Source organism: Chiloscyllium punctatum, chromosome 13 (genome assembly GCF_047496795.1).
Source record: "Chiloscyllium punctatum isolate Juve2018m chromosome 13, sChiPun1.3, whole genome shotgun sequence".
Taxonomy (NCBI): domain Eukaryota; kingdom Metazoa; phylum Chordata; class Chondrichthyes; order Orectolobiformes; family Hemiscylliidae; genus Chiloscyllium; species Chiloscyllium punctatum.
Window position 1 is genome coordinate 90,212,961 of NC_092751.1, and position 26,217 is coordinate 90,239,177.

At 42.6% G+C, this 26,217-nt stretch overlaps 1 protein-coding gene across 1 annotated transcript in view; it reads left to right on the forward strand.

The window, feature by feature from the left end:
* The window catches only part of wdfy4 (WDFY family member 4), a 312,072-nt gene that overhangs the window by 95,770 nt on the left and 190,085 nt on the right, over positions 1-26,217 (forward strand). The window contains exons 25-33 of the mRNA XM_072583190.1: positions 161-313; positions 1,615-1,685; positions 2,124-2,285; positions 3,557-3,648; positions 3,751-3,847; positions 3,927-4,132; positions 6,779-6,948; positions 11,398-11,538; positions 24,180-24,353. Of these exons, the coding sequence (XP_072439291.1) occupies positions 161-313; positions 1,615-1,685; positions 2,124-2,285; positions 3,557-3,648; positions 3,751-3,847; positions 3,927-4,132; positions 6,779-6,948; positions 11,398-11,538; positions 24,180-24,353 (1,266 nt within the window). The remainder of the gene's footprint in view (positions 1-160; positions 314-1,614; positions 1,686-2,123; positions 2,286-3,556; positions 3,649-3,750; positions 3,848-3,926; positions 4,133-6,778; positions 6,949-11,397; positions 11,539-24,179; positions 24,354-26,217) is intronic.

The window sequence follows — 26,217 nt, forward strand, 5'->3', positions numbered from 1 at the left end:
TATCTATACCCCTCATGATTTTTAAAATCTCTGTAAAGTCACCCCTCGACCTCCAGAGCTCTGGTGAAAAGGTCATAGCCTCTCCTTATTACTCAAACCCTCCATTCCCAGCAGCATCCTGTTGTTGTAAATAATACTCCAGTCTTTCTGTTCCATGTAGATTTTAGCGCTGCTGTTAAAAATGAAGGTGAAGTTGTTAAACGCCAGAATTTTTCAACTTATCCTGACCATCGTTGGAACTGCAGAGTTGGGCCAAGGAACCTCAACAATTCACAACGGCTGTGCTTTCAGTGACCTCCTCTGTGATTTTGAGGTAAATGTACTTTGAAAACATTCAAGTTTGTGATCAAGCATTTGGTAGACTGATCAATAGTGGGAGCTGTCATGACTGAGTTTGATGCTGCACTTACCCCGAGGACTGGGATGAGATTAAATTTCTTTGCCCAGGAAGTGAGGCACCTGTGGAATTCTTGACCACAGAAAGCTGTAGAGGTGAAAACCTTGAATGTTTCCCAAGACATTTGATCCACTTATTTGAGCTAAAGAGATCGAAGAGTAGGCAGGAACAGGACATGGAATTGAATGATCAGCCAAGATCACATGATACAGTCATAGAGATGCACAGCGTGGAAACAGACCCTTTGGTCCAATTCGTCCACGCCGACCAGATATCCCAACCTAATCTAGTCCCACCTGCCAGCACCCGGCCCATATCCCTCTAATCCCTCATATACCCATCCAAATGTCTTTTAAATGTTGTAATTGTACCAGCCTCCACCACTTCCTCTGGCAGCTCATTCCATACACATACCACCCTCTGCATGAAAAAGTTGCCCCTTAGGTCCCTTTTATATCTTTCTCCTCTCACCCTAAACCTATACCCTCTAGTTCTGGACTTCCCCAACCCCAGGGAAAAGTCCTTATCTATTTACCCTATCCATGCCCCTCATGATTTTATATTGAATGGTGCAGCAGGCCTGCAGGGCTGAATGGCCTACGCCTGCTATTTTCTATGTTCAGACTGTAAAGTGGGGTTTGGGTGGAATTTCTGGCTGAATTAATTGTTTTTAACTGCGGGGTACTGTAGAGTTGGAACTAGATTAGATTAGATTACTTAGATTACTTACAGTGTGGAAACAGGCCCTTCGGCCCAACAAGTCCACACCACCCCGCCGAAGCGTAACCCACCCATACCCCTACATCTACATCTACCCCTTACCTAACGCTACGGACAATTTAGCATGGCTAATTCACCTGCCCTGCACATCTTTGGACTGTGGGAGGAAACCGGAGCACCCGGAGGAAACCCACGCAGACACGGGGAGAATGTGCAAACTCCACACAGTCAGTCGCCTGAGGTGGGAATTGAACCCGGGTCCCTGGCGCTGTGAGGCAGCAGTGCTAACCACTGTGTGGGTTGGCCGTTGACCGTCTTGATTCCTTGCCCCACACGGAGTTCAGATTAAGGATTGGTAGTGACCTTTATTGCTTTTAGCTTCCTGTGAATTTAATGCAATTGTTGCAACAGTGTATGAAGGTCTGGGGTTATTCATGTCCACAGCACTTTTACATTGGCTTCTCACCAACATTAATGGCTTTCCTTTTATTTTGAAGATTTGGCGGAATTCTCCAGATTCACTTGATCTGCTGCTTTTCAACCATTTTCTGGAACTTCTCAAAAGCAGGTAATAGTTTGTATTACAGGAATCTTTGTGATCTCATTGCTAATTGGTTTAATTCGAGGACTTGAATTACCATCGGGGGATAATAGAGAACGCGAGTCTCGGATATTTCCGACGTGGGCAAATGATTAAATCTATTGTTTGATTTTGAACTTGAAAATATTGCCAATTGTATTTTTGATTCCTGTCAACTAGGGGAGACTTTATAGGAACGCTGACAGAATGTGAATGTTTTGCTAGAAATGTTACATTTGAATTTTTTTACCCCTTTTCTGCCTCATTTTGTAGTTCTTGCCTCTTTTCTTACCCCCTGTTCCTGTGAATCAAATTAGCGTGCCTCTGAAAAAACACTTATTGATGAAAATCCACAAAGGATTGTGTTTTTTCACCCTGCATGTTATTGTACAAATAATTATCTATGTTATTGCCTGTCTCCTACAGTGATAGACGTCACAATGCTGAGGTCATGCACAGACTTAAGTTGATACCAAGACTTGTCTTTCTACTGAATGACCCCAATAATACCAGGTCAAAGGTTCATGTCATATGCACCATCCTTGCAGAATTACTGAAAAGTTACTTCACCACAGCAGATCTCCTAAGGTAATATTGTGTGTGACATTTTACAAGATCCCATTGTAGATGCTACATTGCCAGTACGATGAAATTGGTCTCCTTTTCTTGTTGTTTTCCGTCAATTCCCAAGGGTAGATAAATACAACAAATGAACAACTATTTGCCAATGTGTGTGGGTTCTGAAGAGGAATCACCACACTTGGCTTTAAATCATGTTAAAGGATTTTAACAATTATCTTATCCCTTCTGAGTGGAGAAATAAGGATATCTGGTATCTTTTAGGTTTCAAGGTTTCAACTTATGTTTCGAGTGGGATTCATTCTGATGAAGGGTCTCTCAAAGGATATTAAGCAATTTTCTCATTCAGTTGCTGACTCTTTTGTGCATTTATATTAAATGTGCCATAGCACTTGATTATAGAAAAGGACTAGCAATCCACAGGTCTCGCCTTCATAATCCCGCCATAGCAAATTAGGAAATTGAATTTCAACCAATCTGGCCATTTGTCAGTGGTTGTGCTTTTGCGAATTCACTGATATGAATCTTTTTGAGAAAGAGACACTGCTGACTCATCCCAGTCTGGCCAACATGTGACTCAAACTGTGTAGCTTGCTTTTACTTTCATAGAGTCATAGAATCATACAGCATGGACACAGACCCATAGGTCCAACCAGTCCATGCCGACCATAATCCCAATTAACCTGATTCCACCTGCCTGCTCCTGGCCCATATCCCTCTAAACCTTTCCTGTTCAAGTACTGATCCAAATGTCTTTTCAACGTTGAAACTGTGCCCACATCCACCCACTTCCTTAGGAAGTTCATTCCACTCCCAAATCATCCTCTGTGTAAAACGCTTGCCCCTCAAGTCTCTTTTTAAATCTCTCTCCCCTCTTGAAATCCCCCATCTTGGAGAAAAGGCAACTACCGTTAACCCTATCTGGCCCCCTCAGATTTTATAAACTTGTATAAGGTCACCTCTCGACCTCATACAGGGTATCTCAAGATTGGGAATGAATACCCAATGTCACATGACACTCCAAGAACAAATATATTTTTAAAATTAGATTATCTTTCAGTTATCTAGCATTTGTAGTTCCTTTACTTATGTTTTACTTTTGACTTTAAGTATGGACAGTGTGGCAACAACAGCCTGTATCAGGAAATGTAAAGAGATGACATAATTTCATGGCTGCCATTTGAAATGACTGACATAAATTATAATGAAATATTGTGGTATAATTGGAGACATATTTGAAGGTTAATTACTATTGAAATATTTAATATTTTCTGTTGAAGGATTGGATTATTCCTTACTTACACTTTGCCTCCAGCTTCTATGAATGAAAAATTAATTTCACTCGAAAGAGTTTCTGATACGTCGATAGATGGTGAGGTGTTTTAATTTATTTAAGACAATTATGTTCTGGATGCATTGCTCACAAATACTAAACCTTATCGGTCTTACTTTTAATTTCTTTTGTTATTTGAAGTCATACATCATGTACCTGGAAGGACAATATGGCTAAGAAACCAACTATTGAGGACACTGCTTGATGTGTGTTGGGGTCACCTTAATCAAAATTCTAAGTAGGTATTTTCTTGATCTCCTTTTCAATCGTACACAGTTTGCTTGTAAACTGAAACTAACAAATTATATTTCCATCAGAGATCAAGAGAAAATGTTTACTTCGTTGGGGCCTGACTGGTTCTTGCTTTTCGTGCAAGCTCATCTTCATCCAACCACCGTCATCCTGAGTACAAGACTATTGCTTCACTTCCTGTACAATCCAGCACTGTTGGTCAAGTTTAGAGATGGCATGCGATCAAATGCCTGGTTGGAGAATAGTACTGCAGAGTGCAGTATCCTAGTGGGTATGTTTTAATGTATGTAAGACTGGAGCTTTCACCTTCTGTCTACAAATCATATCTTTCATATATATTCCTTTTCTTTCACTCATTTTATGACTCGATAAATTTTGTCTCTGTCTGCTTTTGACACTTGAAACCTTTTTTTGTGTCTGCTTTCTTCAGAAGCTTTGCCTTGTCCTATCACTTTACATCCAGGCACAGGTATTACTCTGACGTGCCAGGTTTATGTAACTGGTCATTAGAGGTAGTTCACCTTTCAAAACAAAGGGCAAAATTAAAGACTGTCTGAACCTCAACTAGAGAGTCCCCTAACACAATTGATCTCTTGGAACCCGACGTGCCCCTCATTGAATTAGAGCCAGTCTCAATACCAGAAACTTGGCTGTTCGTGCTACATTCCCCAGAGAAGCCGTGACCCCCTACATTTTCCAAAACAGCATACTTGTTTGAAATGGATATAGCCACAGAACACACATGCAATAGGTACCTACCTCCCTTATCTTTCATGGAGTTAACCCATCTATGTGACTGTATCTGAGACATCCCCCCCCCCCTTCCTATAACTGCCATCCATCACATACTGTTGCTGTTGCAAATTCCTCATTGCTTCTAACTGTCTGTCCAACTGATCCATTCCATCTGATAAGATTCACTTCCAACAGCATTAATTGCAGATATAATCTGCAGTAACCCTTAAACTCTCTTTAATCTCCCACATTTGATAAGAAGCACATATCACTCTACTAAAGGCCATTTTTGCTCCTTCACAATCTACAAACCCAGAAAATAACACCATCTTATTCATCTACAAAACACTGCCCCAGGTTGGATTAATAGTTACAGCTTATATTTTAAACTAAATTAAGAGACATATCTCAAAAATATATAATCAAGAAAGAACCCACTCTACTCACTACTGCAGACTTTCTGTAGGCTACTTAAAACAATTAACCTATCTGATTCTGTGCTGTGAGTTTCACCCCAACCAGTTCCTCCAAGATCAGTTGTGAATTTCACTGTTTGTTAATTTTTCCAAACTCGCTCCGATGTCCAGTGATCCATGAATTCAAACAGCAAAGGCAGTACTGTGTAGGTTCACTCTGGTGTCAGTTTCTCTCTCTCTTTCTCTCTCTCTCTCTCCTGCACTGACCTCACGATGTGTTTCCTTTGTCTATTCTTCTCAGTTTTAAACTGCTGTTGTTTTGACTTTTTTTTCCCCCAAAGTACCAAAAACAATCCAACAGCATATAAAACAGTAATTGCTGCTCCTGGAATTCGAGGAAATCACCTCCAGCACCTAAAATACCTCAAAGAACGAGCAGCTCTTACAGCCAGAAATTTTTTCCATCCTCCATCTTGGATTACCCTTGAGCTGAGTATGCTGGCTAAATTTATAGGAGAAAGTAAGGTCTGCAGATGTTGGAGATCAGAGTTGAGAGTGTGTTGCTGGAAAAGCACAGCAGGTCAGGCAGCATCCGTTGAGCAGGAAAATCAACGTTTTTGGCTGTAGCCCTTATTCAGGAATTTATACACTCCCAACTCAAAGGGTCTGTCACCGTCTCAGTCTCAGTTTCTGCTCATTGTTAAAAATTATCTGGAACCCATGACCCCGCTTAAGACTGTGACTCCAATCTCAGCTTAGTGGCAACTACAAACGCAAACTAAATCTGAAGTATGTGAGGACTTCAGATGCTGAAGATCAGAGTCTAGAGTGCGGTGCTGGAAAAGCTCAGCCAGTCAGGCAGCATCCGAGGACCAGGAGAGTCAACGTTACAAGCATAAGCTCTTCGTCAGGAAACTTGGAGTTTATGCTCGAAATGTCAACTCTCCTGCTCCTCGGATGCTGCCTGACCAGCTGTGCTTTTCCAGCCCCTCAGTTTTTGGCAAACTAAATTGGGCCAAGTTAGGATTGTACAAAATAATGACTTTGACTTTCTTACCCAGCAGTTGGACACACTCAGTCCTAGCAGAGTGGGTGTTAATAGTCTTAAATAAATCTAATCATCTAACTTCCAGGAGTATTTGTTTCAGCACTTACTCGATAGTGACTCCCCTACACCCTGCTTCTCTCACCATGAGTCCAACATTGTAGTAATACTCAGTATAGTAATACTCAAAATTGGCTCTGACTGAGATTAGGTCACATTTGTTATTGAACAGAGGGTTTGTTTTCTCTCAACCTGTTCTGAAACTCGGTAGACAGGATATTTTTTAACCAATGGGGTCATTGAGCAAATCCTTGCTCCCTCAAAATGATGATCCTCGCATTGCAATTACAAGTAAACCTCACGCAAATAGCGGACACGTTTACAACGTCACACTGTATAAATCTAAGCCACATTTGTGTTGTAGGCAGCTGAGGAAGGTGTTGGAGACTTGCAGCATAGAGAGGTCATTCTAGCCAACATGCTATCTTCTTGAAAGTGAATTCTTGCTTCGACCTACATCTCCACATTTTCTCGATAAACTCAACAATATTGCTGTAGAATCTTAATGACACCAGTCATCCTGTCATCAGGATACAACATTTAATTTTGTTGCTTTATTGTAAATGCAAGCTGCGTTCAGCACCATACTGAAATGGCGATAAGTGTAATGTAGTACTTAGAATGCTGAAATGTACCCTGATCGCTTTCTCCTTTGTTACAGATAATATCAAAACTCGACCCCAGACCTGCAGCCAGACGCCGTATTTAGTTCCTGGATTTGAAATAATGCAGATGTTCTTGAGCCATCACGCTTCCATACCTGAGCTGTACCTACTCCTGGCTGCATTGGTTTTACAGAAACCACTTGAAGAGATGCCAGAGGATTCCAAGGTAGTGTCTCCCTAATTCTGTAAAATGTACGACGCTGCTTTTTTTGCGTTGCTTTAACTGCAGGATTGACTTGCTTTAATAACTTACCACACTTGCTGAAATGTAAATCATCGACACCCTATTTCGAGACAGGCTGAGCAAATAGCATTAATTTTATACTTAGGCAAGCACTCTATGGGAACATCATCACGTGAAGAGTCCCTTCAAAGCCACCCACCATCCTGACTTTGAAATATGTCATTGTTCCTTCATTGTCATTAGGTTAAAGTTTAATTTGGATAAATGAGAGATATTTCATTTTGGTAAAACAAACAAAGGCAGGGCTTGTACAATTAAAAGCGGGGCCTTGTGGAGTGTTATAGAACAGAGAGAGTTAGGGATTCAGGTATGTAACTTTGACATTTGTGTCACACACAGACAGGGTGGTGAAGAAGGCATTTAGCATGCTTGCCTTCATTGTTCAGATCTTTGAGTATAGGAGTTGGGACGTTATATTGAGTTTGTACAAAATGTTGGTGAAGCCTCTTCTGGAATATTGTGTCCAGTACTGGCCACACTGTTATAGGAAAAATATTATTAAACTGGAGAGGGTTCAAAAGAGATTTACCAGAATGTTGCCAGCAATGGAGGGTTTCAGTTATAAGGAGAGACTGGATAGCCTGTGACTTTTTTTTCACTGGAGCGTAGGAGGTTGTGGGTGACCTTATAGATGTTTATAAAATCATGCAGGATATAGATAAGGTTAATAGCAGGTGTCTTTTCCCTAGGATGAGGGATTTCAACACTCCGGGACATACTTTTATAGAGAAAGGGGAAAAAAAAAGACATGAGGCAATTTTATCATATGGAGTGTGGTTCATGTGTGGAGTGAACTTCCAGAGGAAGTGGTGGATGCGGGTATAGTTACAATGTTTAAAAGACATTTGGAGAATACATGATTAGGAAATGTTTGGAGGGACATAGACCAAGAACAGGCAGGTGCGACTAGTTTAGTTTGGGATTGTGATTGGCATGGACTGGTTGGACCAATAGGTCTGTTTCCGTGCTGTATGACTCTAAAATCCTGGAATTCCCTCCCTAAGTGCATTGTGCATGTACCTACAGCACATGGACTGCAGCAATTCAAGAAGGCTTCTCAAGGGCATCCAGGGATCGGTATTAATTGGTGTTCCATCCAGCAACGCTAAAGTTCTATGAGAGAATAACAAAAAAAGGTCCTGCACTGGAATTTCAGTCTAGGTCATGTCCACAAACCTCTGGAGTAAGGTTCAAATCTGTCACCCACTGATTCAGTGGTGAAAGGTCCAACACTGAACTGAAGTTGAAAATAAAATATGAGCTCTATTTGATAAGACTGCAAATAAAAGACTATTTCATCAGAAGAAATGTCCATCTGCTTGCAGTTCCTTTTAACCACTTGTTGCTTGCCAAAATCTTCCTTTTAATAAAAATGAAAGCTTCATGCTTTTGATGGTACAACAGGACTGTCATTCAGTCAATGGACTGTGACAGTATCACAAACCACACAGACGGTTTGTCAGTGCTGAAGGAATCTATGTTTCTGTTATCCCCTCCGATTGCCCAGTGGCAGAGTTGATTGCAAGTTTTGAAGATGTGTACTTTATTAAAACTACATTCTGTATACACTGAGGATATCAAATGCCCATAACAAACCTTCAATATCCGATTATGTAAGGATTTTTCTGAGGAGTTCTTTTATAATTATTGCAGCTATCGGCATGGCCACATAGCTGCTATTCTTATGCAAAGCCACCTGAAATTGGTATTTTGCCAATGGCTAATGTTATTTTAGTTGAGAGTGTGGTGCTGGAAAAGTACAGCGGGGTCAGGCAGCATCCGAGGACTGGGAGAATCAACGATTCAGGCAAGAGCCCTTCATCAGGAAAGATGAATATTCCTGATGAACGCGTCTTGCCTGAAAGGTCGACTGTCCTGCTCCTCGGATGCTGCCTGACCTGCTGTGCGTTTCCAGTACCACACTCTCGACTCTGATCTCTAGCATCTGAAGTCCTCACTTTCTCCTAATGTTATTTTAGCTCTAGTAAAATAGTAAATACAGCTACTTGCACTCGATTACCCATGCTAATGAAGGAATGGATTTTCTGAGCGTACTAATGTCTTGTGGTACTTTGTTAAGACATGCTGTGGTTTGATGGTCAGAGAGAGTTAAACAGTGTAGTGCTGGAAAAGCACAGCTGTTCAGGCAGCATCTGAGGAGCAGGAGAGTCAATGTTTCGAGCATAAGCTCTTCATCAGGAATGAGGGAGTGGCCTAAAGGGGTGGAGAGATAAATGGGAGAAGGGTGGGGCTTGTGGGGGAGGTGGCTGGGAATGCAATAGATCAATGAAGGTGGGGGTGAAGGTCATAGGTTGGAGAGAAGGGTGGAGTGGATAGGTGGGAAGGAAGATGGACAGGTAGGATAGTTCAGGAGGGCGGTGCCAAGTTGGAAGGTTGGATCAGATTAGATTAGATTAGATTCCCTACAGCCCAACAAGTCCACACCGACCTGCCGAAGAGTAACCCACCCAGACCCATTTCTCTCTGACTAATGCACCTAAAACAGTGGGTAATTTAGTATGGCCAATTCACCTGACCTGCACATCTTTGGACTGTGGGAGGAAACTGGAGCACCTGGAGGAAATCCACGCAGACACGGGGAGAATGTGCAAACTCCACACATTCTAGCCCAAGGCTGGAATTGAACCCGGGTCCCTGGCGCTGTGAAGCTGGTCCAGTGGTACTGTTAACAGATGCTGTTTATTTTGGCACCCCCTAAAACCAGGGTTATTGCCGTGGTGATATCCCATGCAGCGTGTCTGATGATGCAAGAGATTTTGGAGGCAGCTTGAGTCCGCACAACAAGAAAAGTCCTGCCAGCGTAGTTGAGGGCAATGGAGATGGGAATTGTGCTTGTAATTGAGTGTAAGAACAATGAGTGATAGCTGAAAGTCATAGAGTCATAGTCACAGAGATGTACAGCACGGAAACAGACCCTCCGGTCCAATTTGTCCATGCTGACCAGATATCCTAACCTTATCTAGTCCCATTTGCCAGCACTTGGCCCATATCCTTCTTACTCTTTCCTACTCATACACCCATCCAGGTGCCTTTCAAATGTTGCAATTGTACCAGCTTCCACCACTTCTTCCGGCACCTAATTCCATACATGTCCTATCCTCTGTGTGAAAAAGTTGCCCTTGGGTCTCTCTTATATCTTTCCCCTCTCACAGTAAACCGATGCCCTCTCTAGTTCTGGAGTCTCCCACCCCAGGGAAAAAGACTTTGCCTATTTACCCTATCCACGCCCCTCATGATTTTATAAACCTCTATAAGGTCGCCCCTCAGCCCCTGATGCACCAGGGGAAAGAGCCTCAGCCTATTCAGCCTCATGTAGAATAAGTGAGAGTGTTTAATTACTGAATGACTTGCATGAAGCAGAACAATAACATGTGATTCACAGCAGGATGGAACAAGGTGCATTTATGTTTTCTACACTAATGTGCATAATTATATAAGAAGATCTGATCAAGATGGACCAGTGGGTTAATTAATTGACAGCATGTAGCTTTATACATTTTTTTACAGCTACATGATCTCCATCACATCACTATCAGCGGAGATAAAATGTGACCACTGAAATTATATTGATTGATTCCAGTTTGGTATGGTATTTGTGAGGAATGGCTTTAGTGGCATCCCTGAATGTGGAATGTCAATATTGAATGAATATAGTTTACTGATTGTTAAGTTCCTAAATTGCTCATGATCCTTAATCGTGTTAACCTACCTGCTTGGAAAATGCTTGAATAGTATTTCTGGTCAAATTTCTGTTAAAATATGTGTCATGAAAATCCACTAAAACTGTCGATCCAATTGAGGGACAACTAAGGAGACAACGCAGAACATCCAGATCTCCTCTGTGCCATGACTGACTTTAAGATTAGATTAGATTACTTACAGTGTGAAAACAGGCCCTTCGGCCCAACAAGTCCACACCGCCCCACCGAAGCGCAACCCACCCATACCCCTACATCTACCCCTTACCTAACGCTACGGGCAATTTAGCATGGCCAATTCACCTGACCTGCACATCTTTGGACTGTGGGAGGAAACCGGAGCACCCGGAGGAAACCCACACAGACACAGGGAGAACGTGCAAACTCCACACAGTCAGTCGCCTGAGGTGGGAATTGAACCCGGGTCTCTGGCGCTGTGAGGCAGCAGTGCTAACCACCGTGCCGCCCACCAATTAACTTATTAATTATCACCAGCTAGAAACATCACTAAGGCTGTCAATTTTAAAAAGAAAAGTCAAATGCACAGAAGGTGGGGTGCACTAATTCTTAAAAAAACTGTTTTACAAATGACGACATGCATTTAGTCAATGAAAAATGGTCAGCTTTTTAAAGCATGAATTGTCTTTTCTAGATGGACCTTGACATGATGATTACTTGGCTTCTTGAGCAAGTGAAATCAAATCAGAGTGACAAGTCTGTTAAAATCCCGAATGGATTGTGTACTGAAGCTGCATTGGTTTTGCTGGATTTGGTGAAAGCTACATTAAGCAAGGTGAGGCAATGCACTTGATGCTGAAGTTTGCTTTCAAATATTGAACAGTGAAACACAACCAGTGCCTCTTAAATAGCACAATACCATAGAAACACATTCTATCTTCCTCTGCAACATCTCAAGTGGGCTGCCATTCAATACAACGCTTGTTGACAAGTTGCAGATCCTAGCATACGGGGAATGACCATAGACAGGCTGTTCCAATTGATAGTCGCAGTTGGACTTGCTTCTCAACAGTAGTGAAGCCTCGTAAACTTACTCCCAGGTCCTCTGTATATTGCTGTTACTGGTAAATTGCTGAGTCATGGTGTCATACAGTGTTGAAACAGACCCTTCAGTTCAACCAGTCCATGCCGACCATGTTCCCAAACTAAATAGTCCTGCGCTTGGCCCATATCCCTCCAAGCCTTTCCTGTGCATGTACTTATCCAAATGTCTTTTAAACGTTGTAACTGTACCTGCACCCAGCATTTCCTCTGGCAGTTCATCCCACACGCAAACTGCTCATTTAAAAAAAATGTTATCCCTCATGTCATTTTAAAGCTTTCTCCTCTCACCTTAAAAATATGCTGTCTAGTGTTGAACTGTCCCACCTGAGGGAAAAGGCCTTTGCTACTCACCTTATCCATGTCCCTCATGATTTTATAAACCTCTATAAGGTCACCCCTTAACCTCCTACGACCCAGTGGGAAAGGTCCCATCCCCTCCATGACAAAGGATTTGTCTGTGTGGAATTTCCCAAAAAACTTCAGGTCTTGGCCTTTGTGGAACATCTACAGGAGAATCCCTGGGTGATGGTCCGATACAGTGCAGTACGATCGTTATGAAATGATGTTTCTCAAAAAATTCACAAATGGATGGAGTAAAATATCTGAACTTGGGTAAAAGCTGACTGATGCTTATGTTCTGTTCTGTTGCCATCCTGTTTGAGTAACCATTCTTTGTATCTGAAGCTGGGCAGGCAGATATGGGTAACTTGTTTTTTTGCCCAGTTCAGCACACCAGAAGCAGTTACTTTAATAGCAGTGAGAGACAGAAAGCCAGGTGGGATTTTCCTTCCCTGTTCCAGGAGTGCTGAGCTTTTTGTGCATCAGTTACTGCTGATCACAGTTCAGCTGATTCTGTACTGGAAAGGACCCTGCACTGAAACCTTTGTCTGGTTGATCAGGGAGTTGGGTAGTATCTTTACCCATGAGGCTCTCTAGCTGGTTAATATAACCAAAACTGCTGAAAGTTATTTGTGATAAACTGGTAAATCATTTAGAGTATCAGCATTTCAATGTCGTTATCAATTAGCAATGTTAGAAAGATAAACCGCCTACCAGATATTTGAATTACAGATTGTTTGTTTTTTTTCCTTTCTCATCTTACGCTTTTCCACACTCTCCCTTTTTGCCAAGTCCTTTCAAGTCTGTTGCCAGGAAATATCATTTCATTGTTGTTGCCTTTTCCCATTGCCTATTTAGGGTACAGCGTGTTAAAGTGTATGAGCTAAAATTATGGTGTTCAAAGGCTAAACCTGATATTATTTTGAACCAAGTCGAGTGATCTGGTCAGATAAATAAGTAACTGAGTTCACTTCTAGTTTCACTTCTCATGGCATGAACGTTTTTTTGGGGAAACCAGAAGTGCTTCTCGAAATGGCAACTCTTTTTATGCCAACAGTAATGTCTAATTAACAACTCAAATATCTTTGGACAGATGAGAGTTTTACAAATTTGAATGAGGTAGTTCAAAGAAGTAGCTTTGTGCTTCAAGCATCCACAGAATATTTGCTTGTTTTTAATCTTGTTTATTGTGAATACATAATGTATGCAAATGATATTTGATAGTTGACCACCTCGAGGAATCTCTGCAAGGTTAGCTTTACTATCAAGTAGGGGCATAGTCATTCAACACAGAAATAGACCCATCGGTCCATCTTATCCATACTGACCAAGTTTTCCAACCTAAATTTGACCTATTTGCCTGTGTTTGGCCCACTTCCCTCTAAATGTTTCCTCATCATGTAGCTGTCCATACGTTGTAACAGAACCTGCATCCACCACTTCCTCTGGAGAGTTAACTGCTGAATGTATAGAGAACTCAGTGGATCAAAGGGCTAATGTTTATATGTCTCATAAGAAGAAAAGGACTGTTGGGCGAAGTTCACAGCACAGAATCAGATAAGTTAATTGTTGTTTTAAGTCTGTCCAAGAGAAAGGCTGCAGTAGTGAGTATAGTGGATTCTTTCTTGATTATGTTTTTGGAGATAAGTCTCTTGATTAAATTTAAAATATACGCCATAGCTATTAGTTTAGCCTGTGGCAGTGTTTGTAGAGGAATAAGATGGTGTTATTTTCTGGGTCTGTAGATTGTGAAGGAGCAAAAATGGCCTTTGCAGTGATATGTACTTCTTGTCAGATGTGGGAGTTTAAAGAGAGTTTAAGGGTTACTGTGGATTATATCTGCCATAAATGCTGTTGGATGCGAATCTTATCAGATCGAATGGATTGGTTGGAGAGACAGATAGAAGCGATGAGGAATTTGCAACAGCAACAGTATGTGATTGATGGCAGTTATAGGAAGGGGGGAATGTCTCTGATACAGTCACATAGATGGGTTAACTCCAGGAAGGGTAAGAGAGGTAGGCACCTAGGTCAGGAGTCTTTTGTTGATATACCAAATTCAAACAGGTATGCTGTTTTGGAAAATGTAGGGGGTGATGGATTCTCAGGGGAACGAAGCACGAACAGCCAAATTTCTGGTGTTGAGACTGGCTCTAATGCAACGCGGGGTACGTTGGCTTCCAAGAGATCAATTGTGTTAGGGGATTGTGTAGTTAGAGGTACAGACAGACGTTTCTGTGGCCAGCAGAGAAAAAGCAGAATGGTGTGTTGTTTCCTTGGTACCAGGATCAAGGATGTCTCCGAGAGGGTGCAGAATGTTCTCACGGGGGGAGAGGGGCCAGCAAGAGGTCATTGTCCACATTGGAACCAACGAGATTGGAAGGGAAATGGTTGAGACTGTGAAGGAAGATTACAGAGAGTTAGGCAGAAATTTAAAAAGGAGGTCCTCAAGGGTAGTAATATCTGGATTACTCCCAGTGCTACGAGCTAGTGAGGGCAGGAATAGGAGGATAGAGCAGATGAATGCATGACTGAGGAGCTGGTATATGGGAGAAGTATTCGCACTTTTAGATCATTGGAATCTCTTTTGGGATAGAAGTGACCTGTACAAGAAGGACGGATAGCACCTAAATTATAAAACCATAAGACCATAAGACATAGGAGTGGAAGTAAGGCCATTTGGCCCATCAAGTCCACTCCGCCATTCAATCATGGCTGATGGGCATTTCAACCCCACTTACCCGCATTCTCCCCGTAGCCCTTAATTCCCCGAGACAACAAGAATCTATCAATCTCTGCCTTGAAGACATTTAGTGTCCCGGCCACCACTGCACTCTGCGGCAATGAATTCCACAGGCCCACCACTCTCTGGCTGAAGAAATGTCTCCGCATTTCTGTTCTGAATTGACCCCCTCTAATTCTAAGGCTGTGTCCACGGGTCCTAGTCTCCTCACCTAACGGAAACAATTTCCTAGCGTCCACCCTTTCCAAGCCATGTATTATCTTGTACGTCTCTATTAAGTCTCCCCTTAATCATCTAAACTCCAATGAATACAATCCCAGGATCCTCAGCCGTTCCTCATATGTTAGACCTACCATTCCAGGGATTAGCCGTGTGAATCTCCGCTGGACACGTTCCAGTGCCAGTATGTCCTTCCTGAGGTGTGGGGACCAAAACTGGACACAGTACTCCAAATGGGGCCTAACCAGAGCTTTATAAAGTCTCAGTAGCACAACGGTGCTTTTATATTCCAACCCTCTTGAGCTAAGTGACAACATTGCATTCGCTTTCTTAATCACGGACTCAATCTGTATGTTGACCTTTAGAGAATCCTCGACTAGCACTCCCAGATCCCTTTGTACTTTGGCTTTACGAATTTTCTCACCGTTTAGAAAGTAGTCTGTGCTTTTATTCTTTTTGCCAAAGTGCAAGAGCTCGCATTTGTTCACGTTGAATTCCATCAGCCATTTCCTGGACCACTCTCTCAAACTGTCTAGATCCTTCTGTAGCCTCCCCACTTCCTCAGTACTACCTGCCTGTCCACCTAACTTTGTATCATCGGCAAACTTCGCTAGAATGCCCCCAGTCCCTTCATCCAGATCATTAATATATAATGCGAACAGCTGTGGCCCCAACACTCGTCACCGGCACCATTCTGAAAAAGAACCTTTTATCCCAACTCTCTGCCTTCTGTCAGACAGCCAATCCTCAATCCATCCCAGTAGCTCACCTTGAACACCATGGGCCCTCACCTTGCTCAGCAGCCTCCCGTGTGGCACCTTATCAAAGGCCTTTTGGAAGTCTAGATAGACCACATCCACTGGGTTTCCCTGGTCTAACCTACTTGTCACCTCTTCAAAGAATACCAACAGGTTTGTCAGGCATGACCTCCCCTTACTAAATCCATGTTGACTTGTTCTAATCAGACTCTGCTCTTTTAAGAATTTAGAAACCTCATCCTTAATGATGGATTCTAGAATTTTACCGACAACCGAGGTTAGGCTAATTGGCCTATAATTTTCCATCTTTTGTCTTGATCTTTTCTTGAACAATGGGGTTACAAAAGTGATCTTCCAATCATCCGGGACTTTCCCTGACTCCAGTGACTCTTGAAAGATCTCAACCAATGCCTCCGCTATTTCCTCAGCCACCTCTCTCAGAACTCTAGGATGTATCCCATCGGGGCCAGGAGATTTATCAATTTTAAGACATTTTAGCTTTTCTAGCACTATCTCTTTTGTAATGGCAACCATACTTAACTCAGCCCCCTGACTCCCTTTAATTGTTGGGATATTACTCATGTCTTCCACTGTGAAAACTGACGCAAAGTACTTGTTAAGTTCTACTGCTATTTCCTTATCTCCCATCACTAGGCTTCCAGCATCAGTTTGAAGTGGCCCAATGTCTACTTTTGCCTGTCATTTGTTTCTTATGTATTGAAAGAAACTTTTACTATCATTTCTAATATTACTGGCTAGCCTACTTTCATATTTGATCCTCTCCTTTCTTATTACTCTCTTTGTTATCCTCTGTTTGTTTTTGTAGCCTTCCCAATCTACTGATTTCCCACTGCTCTCGGCCACTTTATAGGATCTCTCTTTTCCTTTAATACATTTCCTGACTTCCTTTGTCAGCCATGGCTGTCTAATCCCTCCCTGGATAATCTTTCTTTTCTTGGGGATGAACTTCTGTACAGTGTCCTCAATTATACCCACAAACTCCTGCCATTTTTGCTCTACTGTCTTCCCCACGAGGCTCTGCTTCCAGTCTATTTTTGTCAGTTTCTCTCTCACGCCCTCATAATTACCTTTATTCAACTGTAACACCATTACATCTGATTTTGCCTTCTCTCTTTCAAACTCCAGACTGAACTCTACTATATTATGATCGCTGCTTCCTAAGGGTTCCCTTACTTTAAGATCTTTTATAAAGTCTGGTTCATTGCAAAGCACTAGGTCCAGAATAGCCTGCTCCCTTGTGGGCTCCATGACAAGCTGTTCCAAAAAGCCATCCTGTAAGCATTCCATGAATTCCCTTTCTTTGGATCCACTGGCAACATTATTTACCCAGTCCACCTGCATACTGAAGTCTCCCATGGTCACTGTGACCTTGCCTTTCTGACATGCCTTCTCTATTTCCCGGTACATGTTGCATCCCTGGTCCTGACCACTGTTAGGAGGTCTGTACACAACTCCCATTATGGTTTTTTTGCCTTTGTGGTTCCTCAATTGGAAAGGGACTAATATACTGGCAGGGAAATATGCTAGAACTTCTTGGGAGGATTTAAACTAGTAAGGTGGGGTGGGGGGGGTGGGTGGGCAGGGTAGGGGGGTGGGACCAGGGAGATAGTGAGGAAAGAGATCGATCTGAGATGGGTACAGCTGAGAACAGAAGTGAGTCAAACAGGCAGGGACAAGGTAGGACTAATAAATTAAACTGCTTTTATTTCAATGCAAGGGGCCTAACAGGGAAGGCAGGTGAACTCAGGGCATGGTTAGGAACATGGGACTGGGATATCACAGCAATTACAGAAACATGGCTCAGGGATGGGCAGGACTGGCAGCTTAATGTTCCAGGATACAAATGCTACAGGAAGGACAGAAAGAGAGGCAAGTGAGGAGGGGGAGTGGCATTTTTGATAAGGGATAGCATTACAGCTGTGCTGAGGGAGGATATTCCCAGAAATACATCCAGGGAAGTTATTTGGGTGGAACTGAGAAATAAGAAAGGGATGATCACCTTATTGGGATTGTATTATAGACCCCCCCAAGAGAGGGAAATTGAGAAACAAACTTGTAAGGAGATCTCAGCTATCTGTAAGAATAATAGGGTGGTTATGGTAGGGGATTTTAACTTTCCAAACATCGACTGGGATTGCCATAGTGTTAAAGGTTTAGATGGAGAGGAATTTCTTAAGTGTGTACAAGACAAGTTTCTGATTCAGTATGTGGATGTACTTAGGAGAGAGAGTGCAAAACTTGACCTACTCTTGGGAAATAAGGCAGGGCAGGTGACTGAGGTGTCAGTGGGGGAGCACTTTGGGGCCAGCGACCATAATTCTATTTGTTTTAAAATAGTGATGGAAAAGGATAAACCAGATCTAAAAGTTGAAGTTCTAAATTGGAGAAAGACCAATTTTGAAGGTATTAGGCAAGAACTTTCGAAAGCTGATTGGAGGCAGATGTTCACAGGTAAAGGGACGGCTGGAAAATGGGAAGCCTTCAGAAATGAGATAACAAGAATCCAGAGAAAGTATATTCCTGTCAGGGTGAAAGGGAAGGCTGGTAGGTATAGGGAATGCTGGATGACTGAAGAAATTGAGGGTTTAGTTAAGAAAGGAAGCATATGTCAGGTACAGACAGGATAGATCGAGTGAATCCTTAGAGTATAAAGAAAGTAGGAGTATACTTAAGAGGGAAATCAGGAGGGCAAAATGGAAACATGAGATAACATTGGCAAATAGAATTAAGGAGAATCCAAAAGGTATTTCCAAATACATTAAGGACAAAAGGGTAACTAGGGAGAGAATAGGGCCCCTCAAAGATCAGCAAGGCAGCCTTTGTGTGCAGCCACAGAAAATTGGGGCGATACTAAATGAATATTTTGCATAAGTATTTACTGGGGAAAAGGATATGGAAGATATAGACTGTAGGGAAATAGATGGTGACATCTTGCAAAATGTCCAGATTACAGAGGAGGATGTGCTGGATGTCTTGAAACGGTTTAAGGTGGATAAATCCCCAGGACCTGATCAGGTGTATCTGAGAACTCTTTGGGAAGCTAGGGAAGTGATTGCTGGGCCCCTTGCTGAGATATTTGTATCATCGATAGTCATAGGTGAGGTGCCGGAAGACTAGAGGTTGGCAAACATGGTGCCACTGTTTAAGAAGGGCGGTAAAGACAAACCAGGAAACTATAGACCAGTGAGCCTGACCTCAGTGGTGGGCAAAGTTGTTGGAGGGAATCCTGAGGGACAGTGTGTACATGTATTTGGAAAGGCAAGGACTGATTTGGGATAGTAAACATGGCTTTGTGCGTGGGAAATCATGCCTCACAAACTTGATTGAGTTTTTTGAAGAAGTAACAAAGAAGATTGATGAGGGCAGAGCAGTAGATGTGATCTATATGGACTTCAGTAAGGCGTTCGACAAGGTTCCCCATGGGAGACTGATTAGCAAGGTTAGAGGTCATGGAATACAGGGAGAACTAGCCATTTGGATACAGAACTGGCTGAAAGGTAGAAGACAGAGGGTGGTGGTGGAGGGTTGTTTTTCAGACTGGAGGCCTGTGACCTGTGGAATGCCACAAGGATCAGTGCTGGGCCCTCTACTTTTTGTCATTTACATAAATGATTTGGATGCGAGCATAAGTGGTACAGTTAGTAAGTTTGCAGATGACACCAAAATTGGAGGTGTAGTGGACAGTGAAGAGGGTTACCTCAGATTACAACAGGATCTGGACCAGATGGGCCAATGGGCTGAGAAGTGGCAGATGGAGTTTAATTCAGATAAATGTGAGGTACTGCATTTTGGAAAGCAAATCTTAGCAGGATTTATACACTTAATGGTAAGGTCCTAGGGAGTGTTGCTGAACAAAGGGACCTTGGAGTGCAGGTTCATAGCTCCTTGAAAGTGGAGTCGTGGGTAGATAGGATAGTGAAGAAGGCATTTGGTATGCTTTCCTTTATTGGTCAGAGTATTGAGTACAGGGGTTGGGAGGTCATGTTGCAGCTGTACAGGACATTGGTTAGGCCACTGTTGGAATTCTGTCTCCTTCCTATCAGAAAGATGTTGTGAAACTTGAAAGGGTTCAGAAAAGATTTACAAGGATGTTGCCAGGGTTGGAGGATCTGAGCTACAGGGAGAGGCTGAACAGGCTGGGGCTGTTTTCCCTGGAGCGTCAGAGGCTGAGGGGTGACCTTATAGAGGTTTAAAAAATTATGAGCGGCATGGATAGCATAAATAGACAAAGTCTTTTCCCTGGGGTCGGGGAGTCCAGAACTGGAGGGCATAGATTTAGTGTGAGAGGGAAAAGATATAAAAGAGACCTAAGGGGCAACTTTTTCACGCAGAGGGTGGTACGTGTATGGAATGAGCTGCCAGAGGATGTGGTGGAGGCTGGTACAATTGCAAGATTTAAGAGGCATTTGGATGGGTATATGAATAGGAAGGGTTTGGAGGGATATGGGCCGGGTGCTGGCAGGTGGGAATAGATTGGGTTGGGATATCTGGTCGGCATAGACGGGTTGGACCGAAGGGTCTGTTTCTATGCTGTACATCTCTATGGCTCTTTGACTTCAGAATGTATCAGTCATCTCCGGCAGTTAGAAACAAAAGCATATGCAATTCCAGAGGAATTAGTTAAGGAAGAGATTAAAAAGATCATAATCGTGATGAACCTATTTCTTTGGCAGATAATTAATACTTAATTCTCTTACAAGCATACTAAGTAATTTAGTCCTCCCTACTGTAGTGTGAGGCAGGTTTTATCCCACGTCTGTTTGTGAAGTTACAAAAATCTTTTGTAGATTCACAAGTATCATTTTTACGGAGGGTCATGGAGCTTTTTGGAGCTTTACCTCCATGACAAACCATACTTCCAATATTTCAGAAAGAGGTGCTGATTCTGTAAAATGCATGAGTTGCTGCTTGGGGTAAAATTACAACGTTTAAAAGACATTTGGACAAGCTCATGAATAGGAAAGGTTTGGAGGGAGATGGGCAGGAGCAGGCAGGTGAGACTAGTTTAGTTTGGGATTATGTTTGACGTGGACTAAGGGATGACTTTAGGGAGGTTTAAAAATCATGAGGAGCATGGATAGGGTAAATAGACAAGGTCTTTTCCTTGCAGTGCGGGAGTCCAGAACTAGAGGGCATAAGTTTAAGGTGAGAAGGGAAAGATTTAAAAGGAACCAAAGGGGCAACTTTTTCACACAGAGGTGTGTGCATGGAATGAGCTGCCAGCGGAAGTGATGGAGGCTGGTACAACTTAAAGGGTAAATGAATAGGAGATCTGGTCAGTGTGAACAGGTTGGATGGATAGGCCTGTTTCTGTGATGCGTTTACTGGTTGGACTGTTTCTGTTCTGTATGACTATATGACATGTTGGAGCTTCTGAGAGGGAAATGCATTGTATAAGGTTTACATAATGTTAAAACTTGAAGAGTGCTCAGTAACATCTACAGCTGGAACTTTGTTTTTGGAATTAGAATTCCTACTGTGTGGAAACAAGCCCTTTGGCTCAACAAGTCCACACCACCCCTTCGAAGGGTTATCCCACCCAGACCCATTACCCTACATTTACCCCTGACTTATGCAGCTAAACTATATATCCCTGAACACTATGCGCAATTTAGCATGGCCAATTCACCTGACCTGCATATCTTTAGATTGTGGGAGGAAACCAGAGCAGCCGGAGGAAACCCATGCAGACACGGGGAGAACGTGCAAACTCCACATAGACAGTCACCCAAGGTTTGAATCAAATCTGGGTCCCTGGCGCTGTGAGGCAGCAGTGCTAACCACTGAGCCACCATGCCATCCCACAGGAGGCATGCAGAATGTTATACTTTAACAAATAACAAAGACCGGTGAATCATGCTGGCATGTACAAAGGTCAGCTGGCAAAGTCATTTTCGGGATTCCTCTCTCTGCCCAGATTGTGTTTAATTTCTTCACTAATCATGAGTGTCACTGGCAATGTTATTACCCATCCTTTAGTGCCCTTGAGACGGTGAGTCACTTCTCAAATACAACTCAGGTTATTTCAGAGGGCAATTAATTGTTATCCACATTGCTGTGGGCCAAGACGGTTGATATCCTAAAGAAAATCAGTCAACCTGATGGGATTTTGTGACAATCTAGTAGTCGCACAGTCACCATTGATGCTAAGTTTTCACTGCAGAGTTACTTAATTAACTGAATTTAATTCCTCAGTTGCTATAGTGAGATTTGAACTAATATTTCTGGATCATTACTCCAGGACTCTGGATTACCAGTCCCGTAACATAATCTTATATCTTCTATCCTTACGATTTACTCAATTTAGCAAATGCGATAGATGTTCTTGCATCTCAACAGTCATAGAGTCATAGAGATGTACAGCATGGAAACAGACCCTTTGGTCCAACCCGTCCATGCCGCCAGATATCCCAACCCAATCTAGTCCCACCTGCCAGCACCCGGCCCATATCCCTCCAAACCCTTCCTATTCATATACCCATCTAGATGCCTTTTTAAATGTTGCAATCGTACTAGCCTCAAATGCTATGACATCGTCAGGTTGGGTGGAGCAAATGCAACTTCAACTTTAGCTCTTTCAGAACCATTCTTTTATAAACATTCCATCTCCTCAAAGTCTGACTCGCTCGCTTTCAGATCTGCTTTTGTCAACCATCTCCTTCAAAAACCCATGATCTCTGTTGTCCGTGCACTGCAGACATTCTGCCCATTTGAAGCTTGTTCCCCTGTCATCTCCTCTTTAAATGCTTCTTATCAAAGTGCACAAAATTCTCCCAGGGCTGAGCAGGGTAGATGAAGGAAGCTTGTTTGACTCCCGTGGTTGAGGTGTCTACAGCATGGGGACACAGGCTCAGTATAAGGGGTTGATCATTCAAGACTAGGATGAGGAGGAATTCCTTCACTCAGAGGGTGATGAAAGTTTGGAATTTTCTAACCCGTAGTACAGTGGAAGTTCCGTTATTGAGTGTATTCAAGAGAAAATGTGATGTGGAGGAACCAGTGTTGGACTGTAGTGGACAAAGTTAAAAATCACACAACACCAGATTATAGTCCAACAGGTTTATTTGGAAGCACTAGCTCTTGAAAACGTATTTATATGCTAAAGAACCAAAATTAGCCAAACCATTCTAAAAGATGAAAGACTAAATCTAAGTTTGTTTTTATATTTCAGCTGCATTACACTGTAATCCTTTGCTATAAATTCTGTGTCTTATGACCCTGTTTTACAGTGACCTGATGAAGGAGCAGTGCTCTGAAAGCTAGTGCTTCCAAGTAAACCTGTTGGACTATAACCTGGGTTGTGATTTTTAATTTTGTCCAAGAGAAAATAGATACGCTTCTGGATATTAAAGACATCAAAGGATGTGGGAATAGTTCAGGGAAATGGTATTGAGGTAAATTGGTGGCATGGTGGTTCAGTGGTTATCACTGCTGCCTCGCAGCGCTAGAAACCCGGGTTCAATTCCAGCCTCGAGCAACTGTCTATGTGGAGTTTGCATGTTCTCCCCATGTCTGCGTTGGGTTTTCATCCGCGCGCTCTGGTTTCCTCCCACAGTCCAAAGCTGTGCAGGTTAGGTGAATTGGCCACACTAAATCGCCCTCACTGTTCAGGGATGTGCATTAGTCAGGGGTAAATATAGAGTAGGAGAATAGGTCAGGGTGGGTTACTCTTCGCAGGTCGGTGTGGGATTGTTGGGCTGAAGGGCCCTGTTTCCACACTGTAGGGATTCTAATTCTAAAAGATGATCAGCCATGGTGTATGTTAATGGTGGAGCAGGCTCAGGGGGCTGAATAGCCTGTTTCTTTTCCTATTCTTGAATGTTCCCAATATCCAATCTACAAGGTTAACGTTTTGAATGCTACTGATTTTTATATTTCAAGCATTGGTCACCCAATCTGTAGAGAAGTTCACTCAATTGCTGTTTTAAATTTATGTTTCACTCAAGTGAATCAATGCCCTCTTGTTCTATGTGTTTGGAGTGCCTGTCTTTGTCCCTGCACCAGTTAATATTTTTTTGCCCCTCAATAATTCCTCCATTTATCTTCCCTGTTGACTGTTGACCTGGGACATCTCTTGAATTGTCCTCTCTATTCTTTCCCTTAACTTCTCTCTTATTTGTGTTTGCCACAGCTCTTAGCTACAGTTTCGACTGCAATATTTCAGAAATATATTCAGCTGCTGTGCTGACCTGCTGCAAGATGCTTAAAGCTGATTGTTACACAAGTTCTAAGTTCTACTGAAGATGTATCCAGTTGGAAATTGGTCAATAATTGGCTTGTTTCTGTCCTTAGCCAATCTCTGTGGATACAGATAACTCGTGGGAGGTCACTTACCCTGGCAATGTGATGCATTTCTTTTGCCTGGTCTACTACATGATTCCAGATGAGCCTTTGTGGAGGTCACCAGAGTTTCTTCATAGCCTGGCAGCAGCTGGTTTCCCTATGGCTGGATCCCCCTGCTACACGGTACGTACTGTCAATGCAGTTTAGCCCCTTTGCTCCAACAAACTTTTTTGATGAGTTTTCTCACTCTGGCTTGAAAATATGTCAGATTAAACTTTGAAGCATTTCAATTTTCTGCAGCTGACTGGGATTAGCAAAGGGCTTTATCATAGAGATATAAATGGGCAAACATGACTGCTCAGTGATTAGCATTGCTGCCTCACAGCACCAGGGATCCAGGTTCGATTCCAGCCTGGGGCGACTGTCTGTGTGGAGTTTGCACATTCTCCCCGTGTCTGTGTGGGTGCTCGGGTTTCCTCCCACAGTCCAAAGATGTGTAAGCTAGGTGGATTGGCCATGCTGAATTACCCGTAGAGTTCAGGGATGTGCAGGCTAGGTGGATTAGCTGTGGGGTTACAGCGAGAGGACAGTGGACTGAGTCTGGGTGGAATGCTCTTTAGAGAATCAGTGTGGACTGGGTGGGCCAAATGGCCTCTTTCTGTACTGTAGGCAATTTTTATGGCTCAATGAAGATTACTTTGTCTCCCTGACACACAGGGAAGTTTCCTTTCCTCATGGCCTCTGAACTCAGGTGTACTTTCCTGATGGTTCAGGTTGGTCTCGAACAGCTGTTTGCCTAGTCCTTACCTCTCCCATCTCCTTAGTTCCTGCCTTCAGTGAGCCTTGTCCTTACATATTCATTAACAAATCCTAAATGCACCATACTGCAGGCTGTCCCCCCATCCATTGGGTCTCATTAAATGATGTAATTCAATATCAATTGATCCTGCTCAATTGTTATCACTGGGAAGGCAAATAGACATATGTTTGTCTGGACTTTAACCCAATAGGTGGTTCCTGTTGTGACTTTAGAGTTATTCATTAAAGTATTGAAGCAGACATGAATGTTATTTCTTGTTAAATCTTAACAAAAATTAGATTAATAACTAGCTTCAATATAGACAACCCAGGTAAGTTCCCTGGATAATTGCTGTGCCTCTGAACCAATCAACGAAGGGAACTCCAGAGACCAAATTTTAAATGAAGACATCTTCAACCTTTTAAAGCTTTATATATTAACTTTTAAAACATTTCTTTAAGTAAATGTAACTTTTTTTTGTCATTTACATAAATGATTTGGATGTGAGCATAAGAGGTACAGTCAGTAACTTTGCAGATAACACCAAAATTGGAGGTGTAGTGGACAGTGAAGAGGGTTGCCTCCAATTACAACAGGATCTGGACCAGATGGGCCTATGGGCTGAGAAGTGGCAGATGGAGTTTAATTCAGATAAATGTGAGGTGCTGCATTTTGGGAAAGCAAATCTTAGCATGACTTATACACTTAATGGTAAGGTCCTAGGGAGTGTTGCTGAACAAAGGGACCTTGGAGTGCAGGTTCATAGCTCCTTGAAAGTGGAGTCGTGGGTAGATAGGATAGTGAAGAAGGCGTTTGGTATGCTTTCCTTTATTGGTCAGAGTACTGAGTACAGGGGTTGGGAGGTCATGTTGCGGCTGTACAGGACATTGGTTAGGCCACTGTTGGAATATTGTGTGCAATTCTGGTCTCTTTCCTATCAGAAAGATGTTGTGAAACTTGAAAGGGTTCAGAAAAGATTTGTGAGGATGTTGCCAGTGTTGGAGGATCTGAGCTACAGGGAGAGGCTGAACAAGGCTGGGGCTGTTTTCCCTGGAGTGTCGAAGACTGAGGGGTGACCTTATAGAGGTTTACAAAATTATGAGGCACATGGATAGGATAAATAGACAAAGTCTTTTCCCTGGGGTCGGGGAGTCTAGAACTAGAGGGCATAGGTTTAGGATGAGAGGGGAAAGGTATAAAAAAGATATAAAAAGATATAAAGATATAAAAAAGATCTAAGGGGCAACT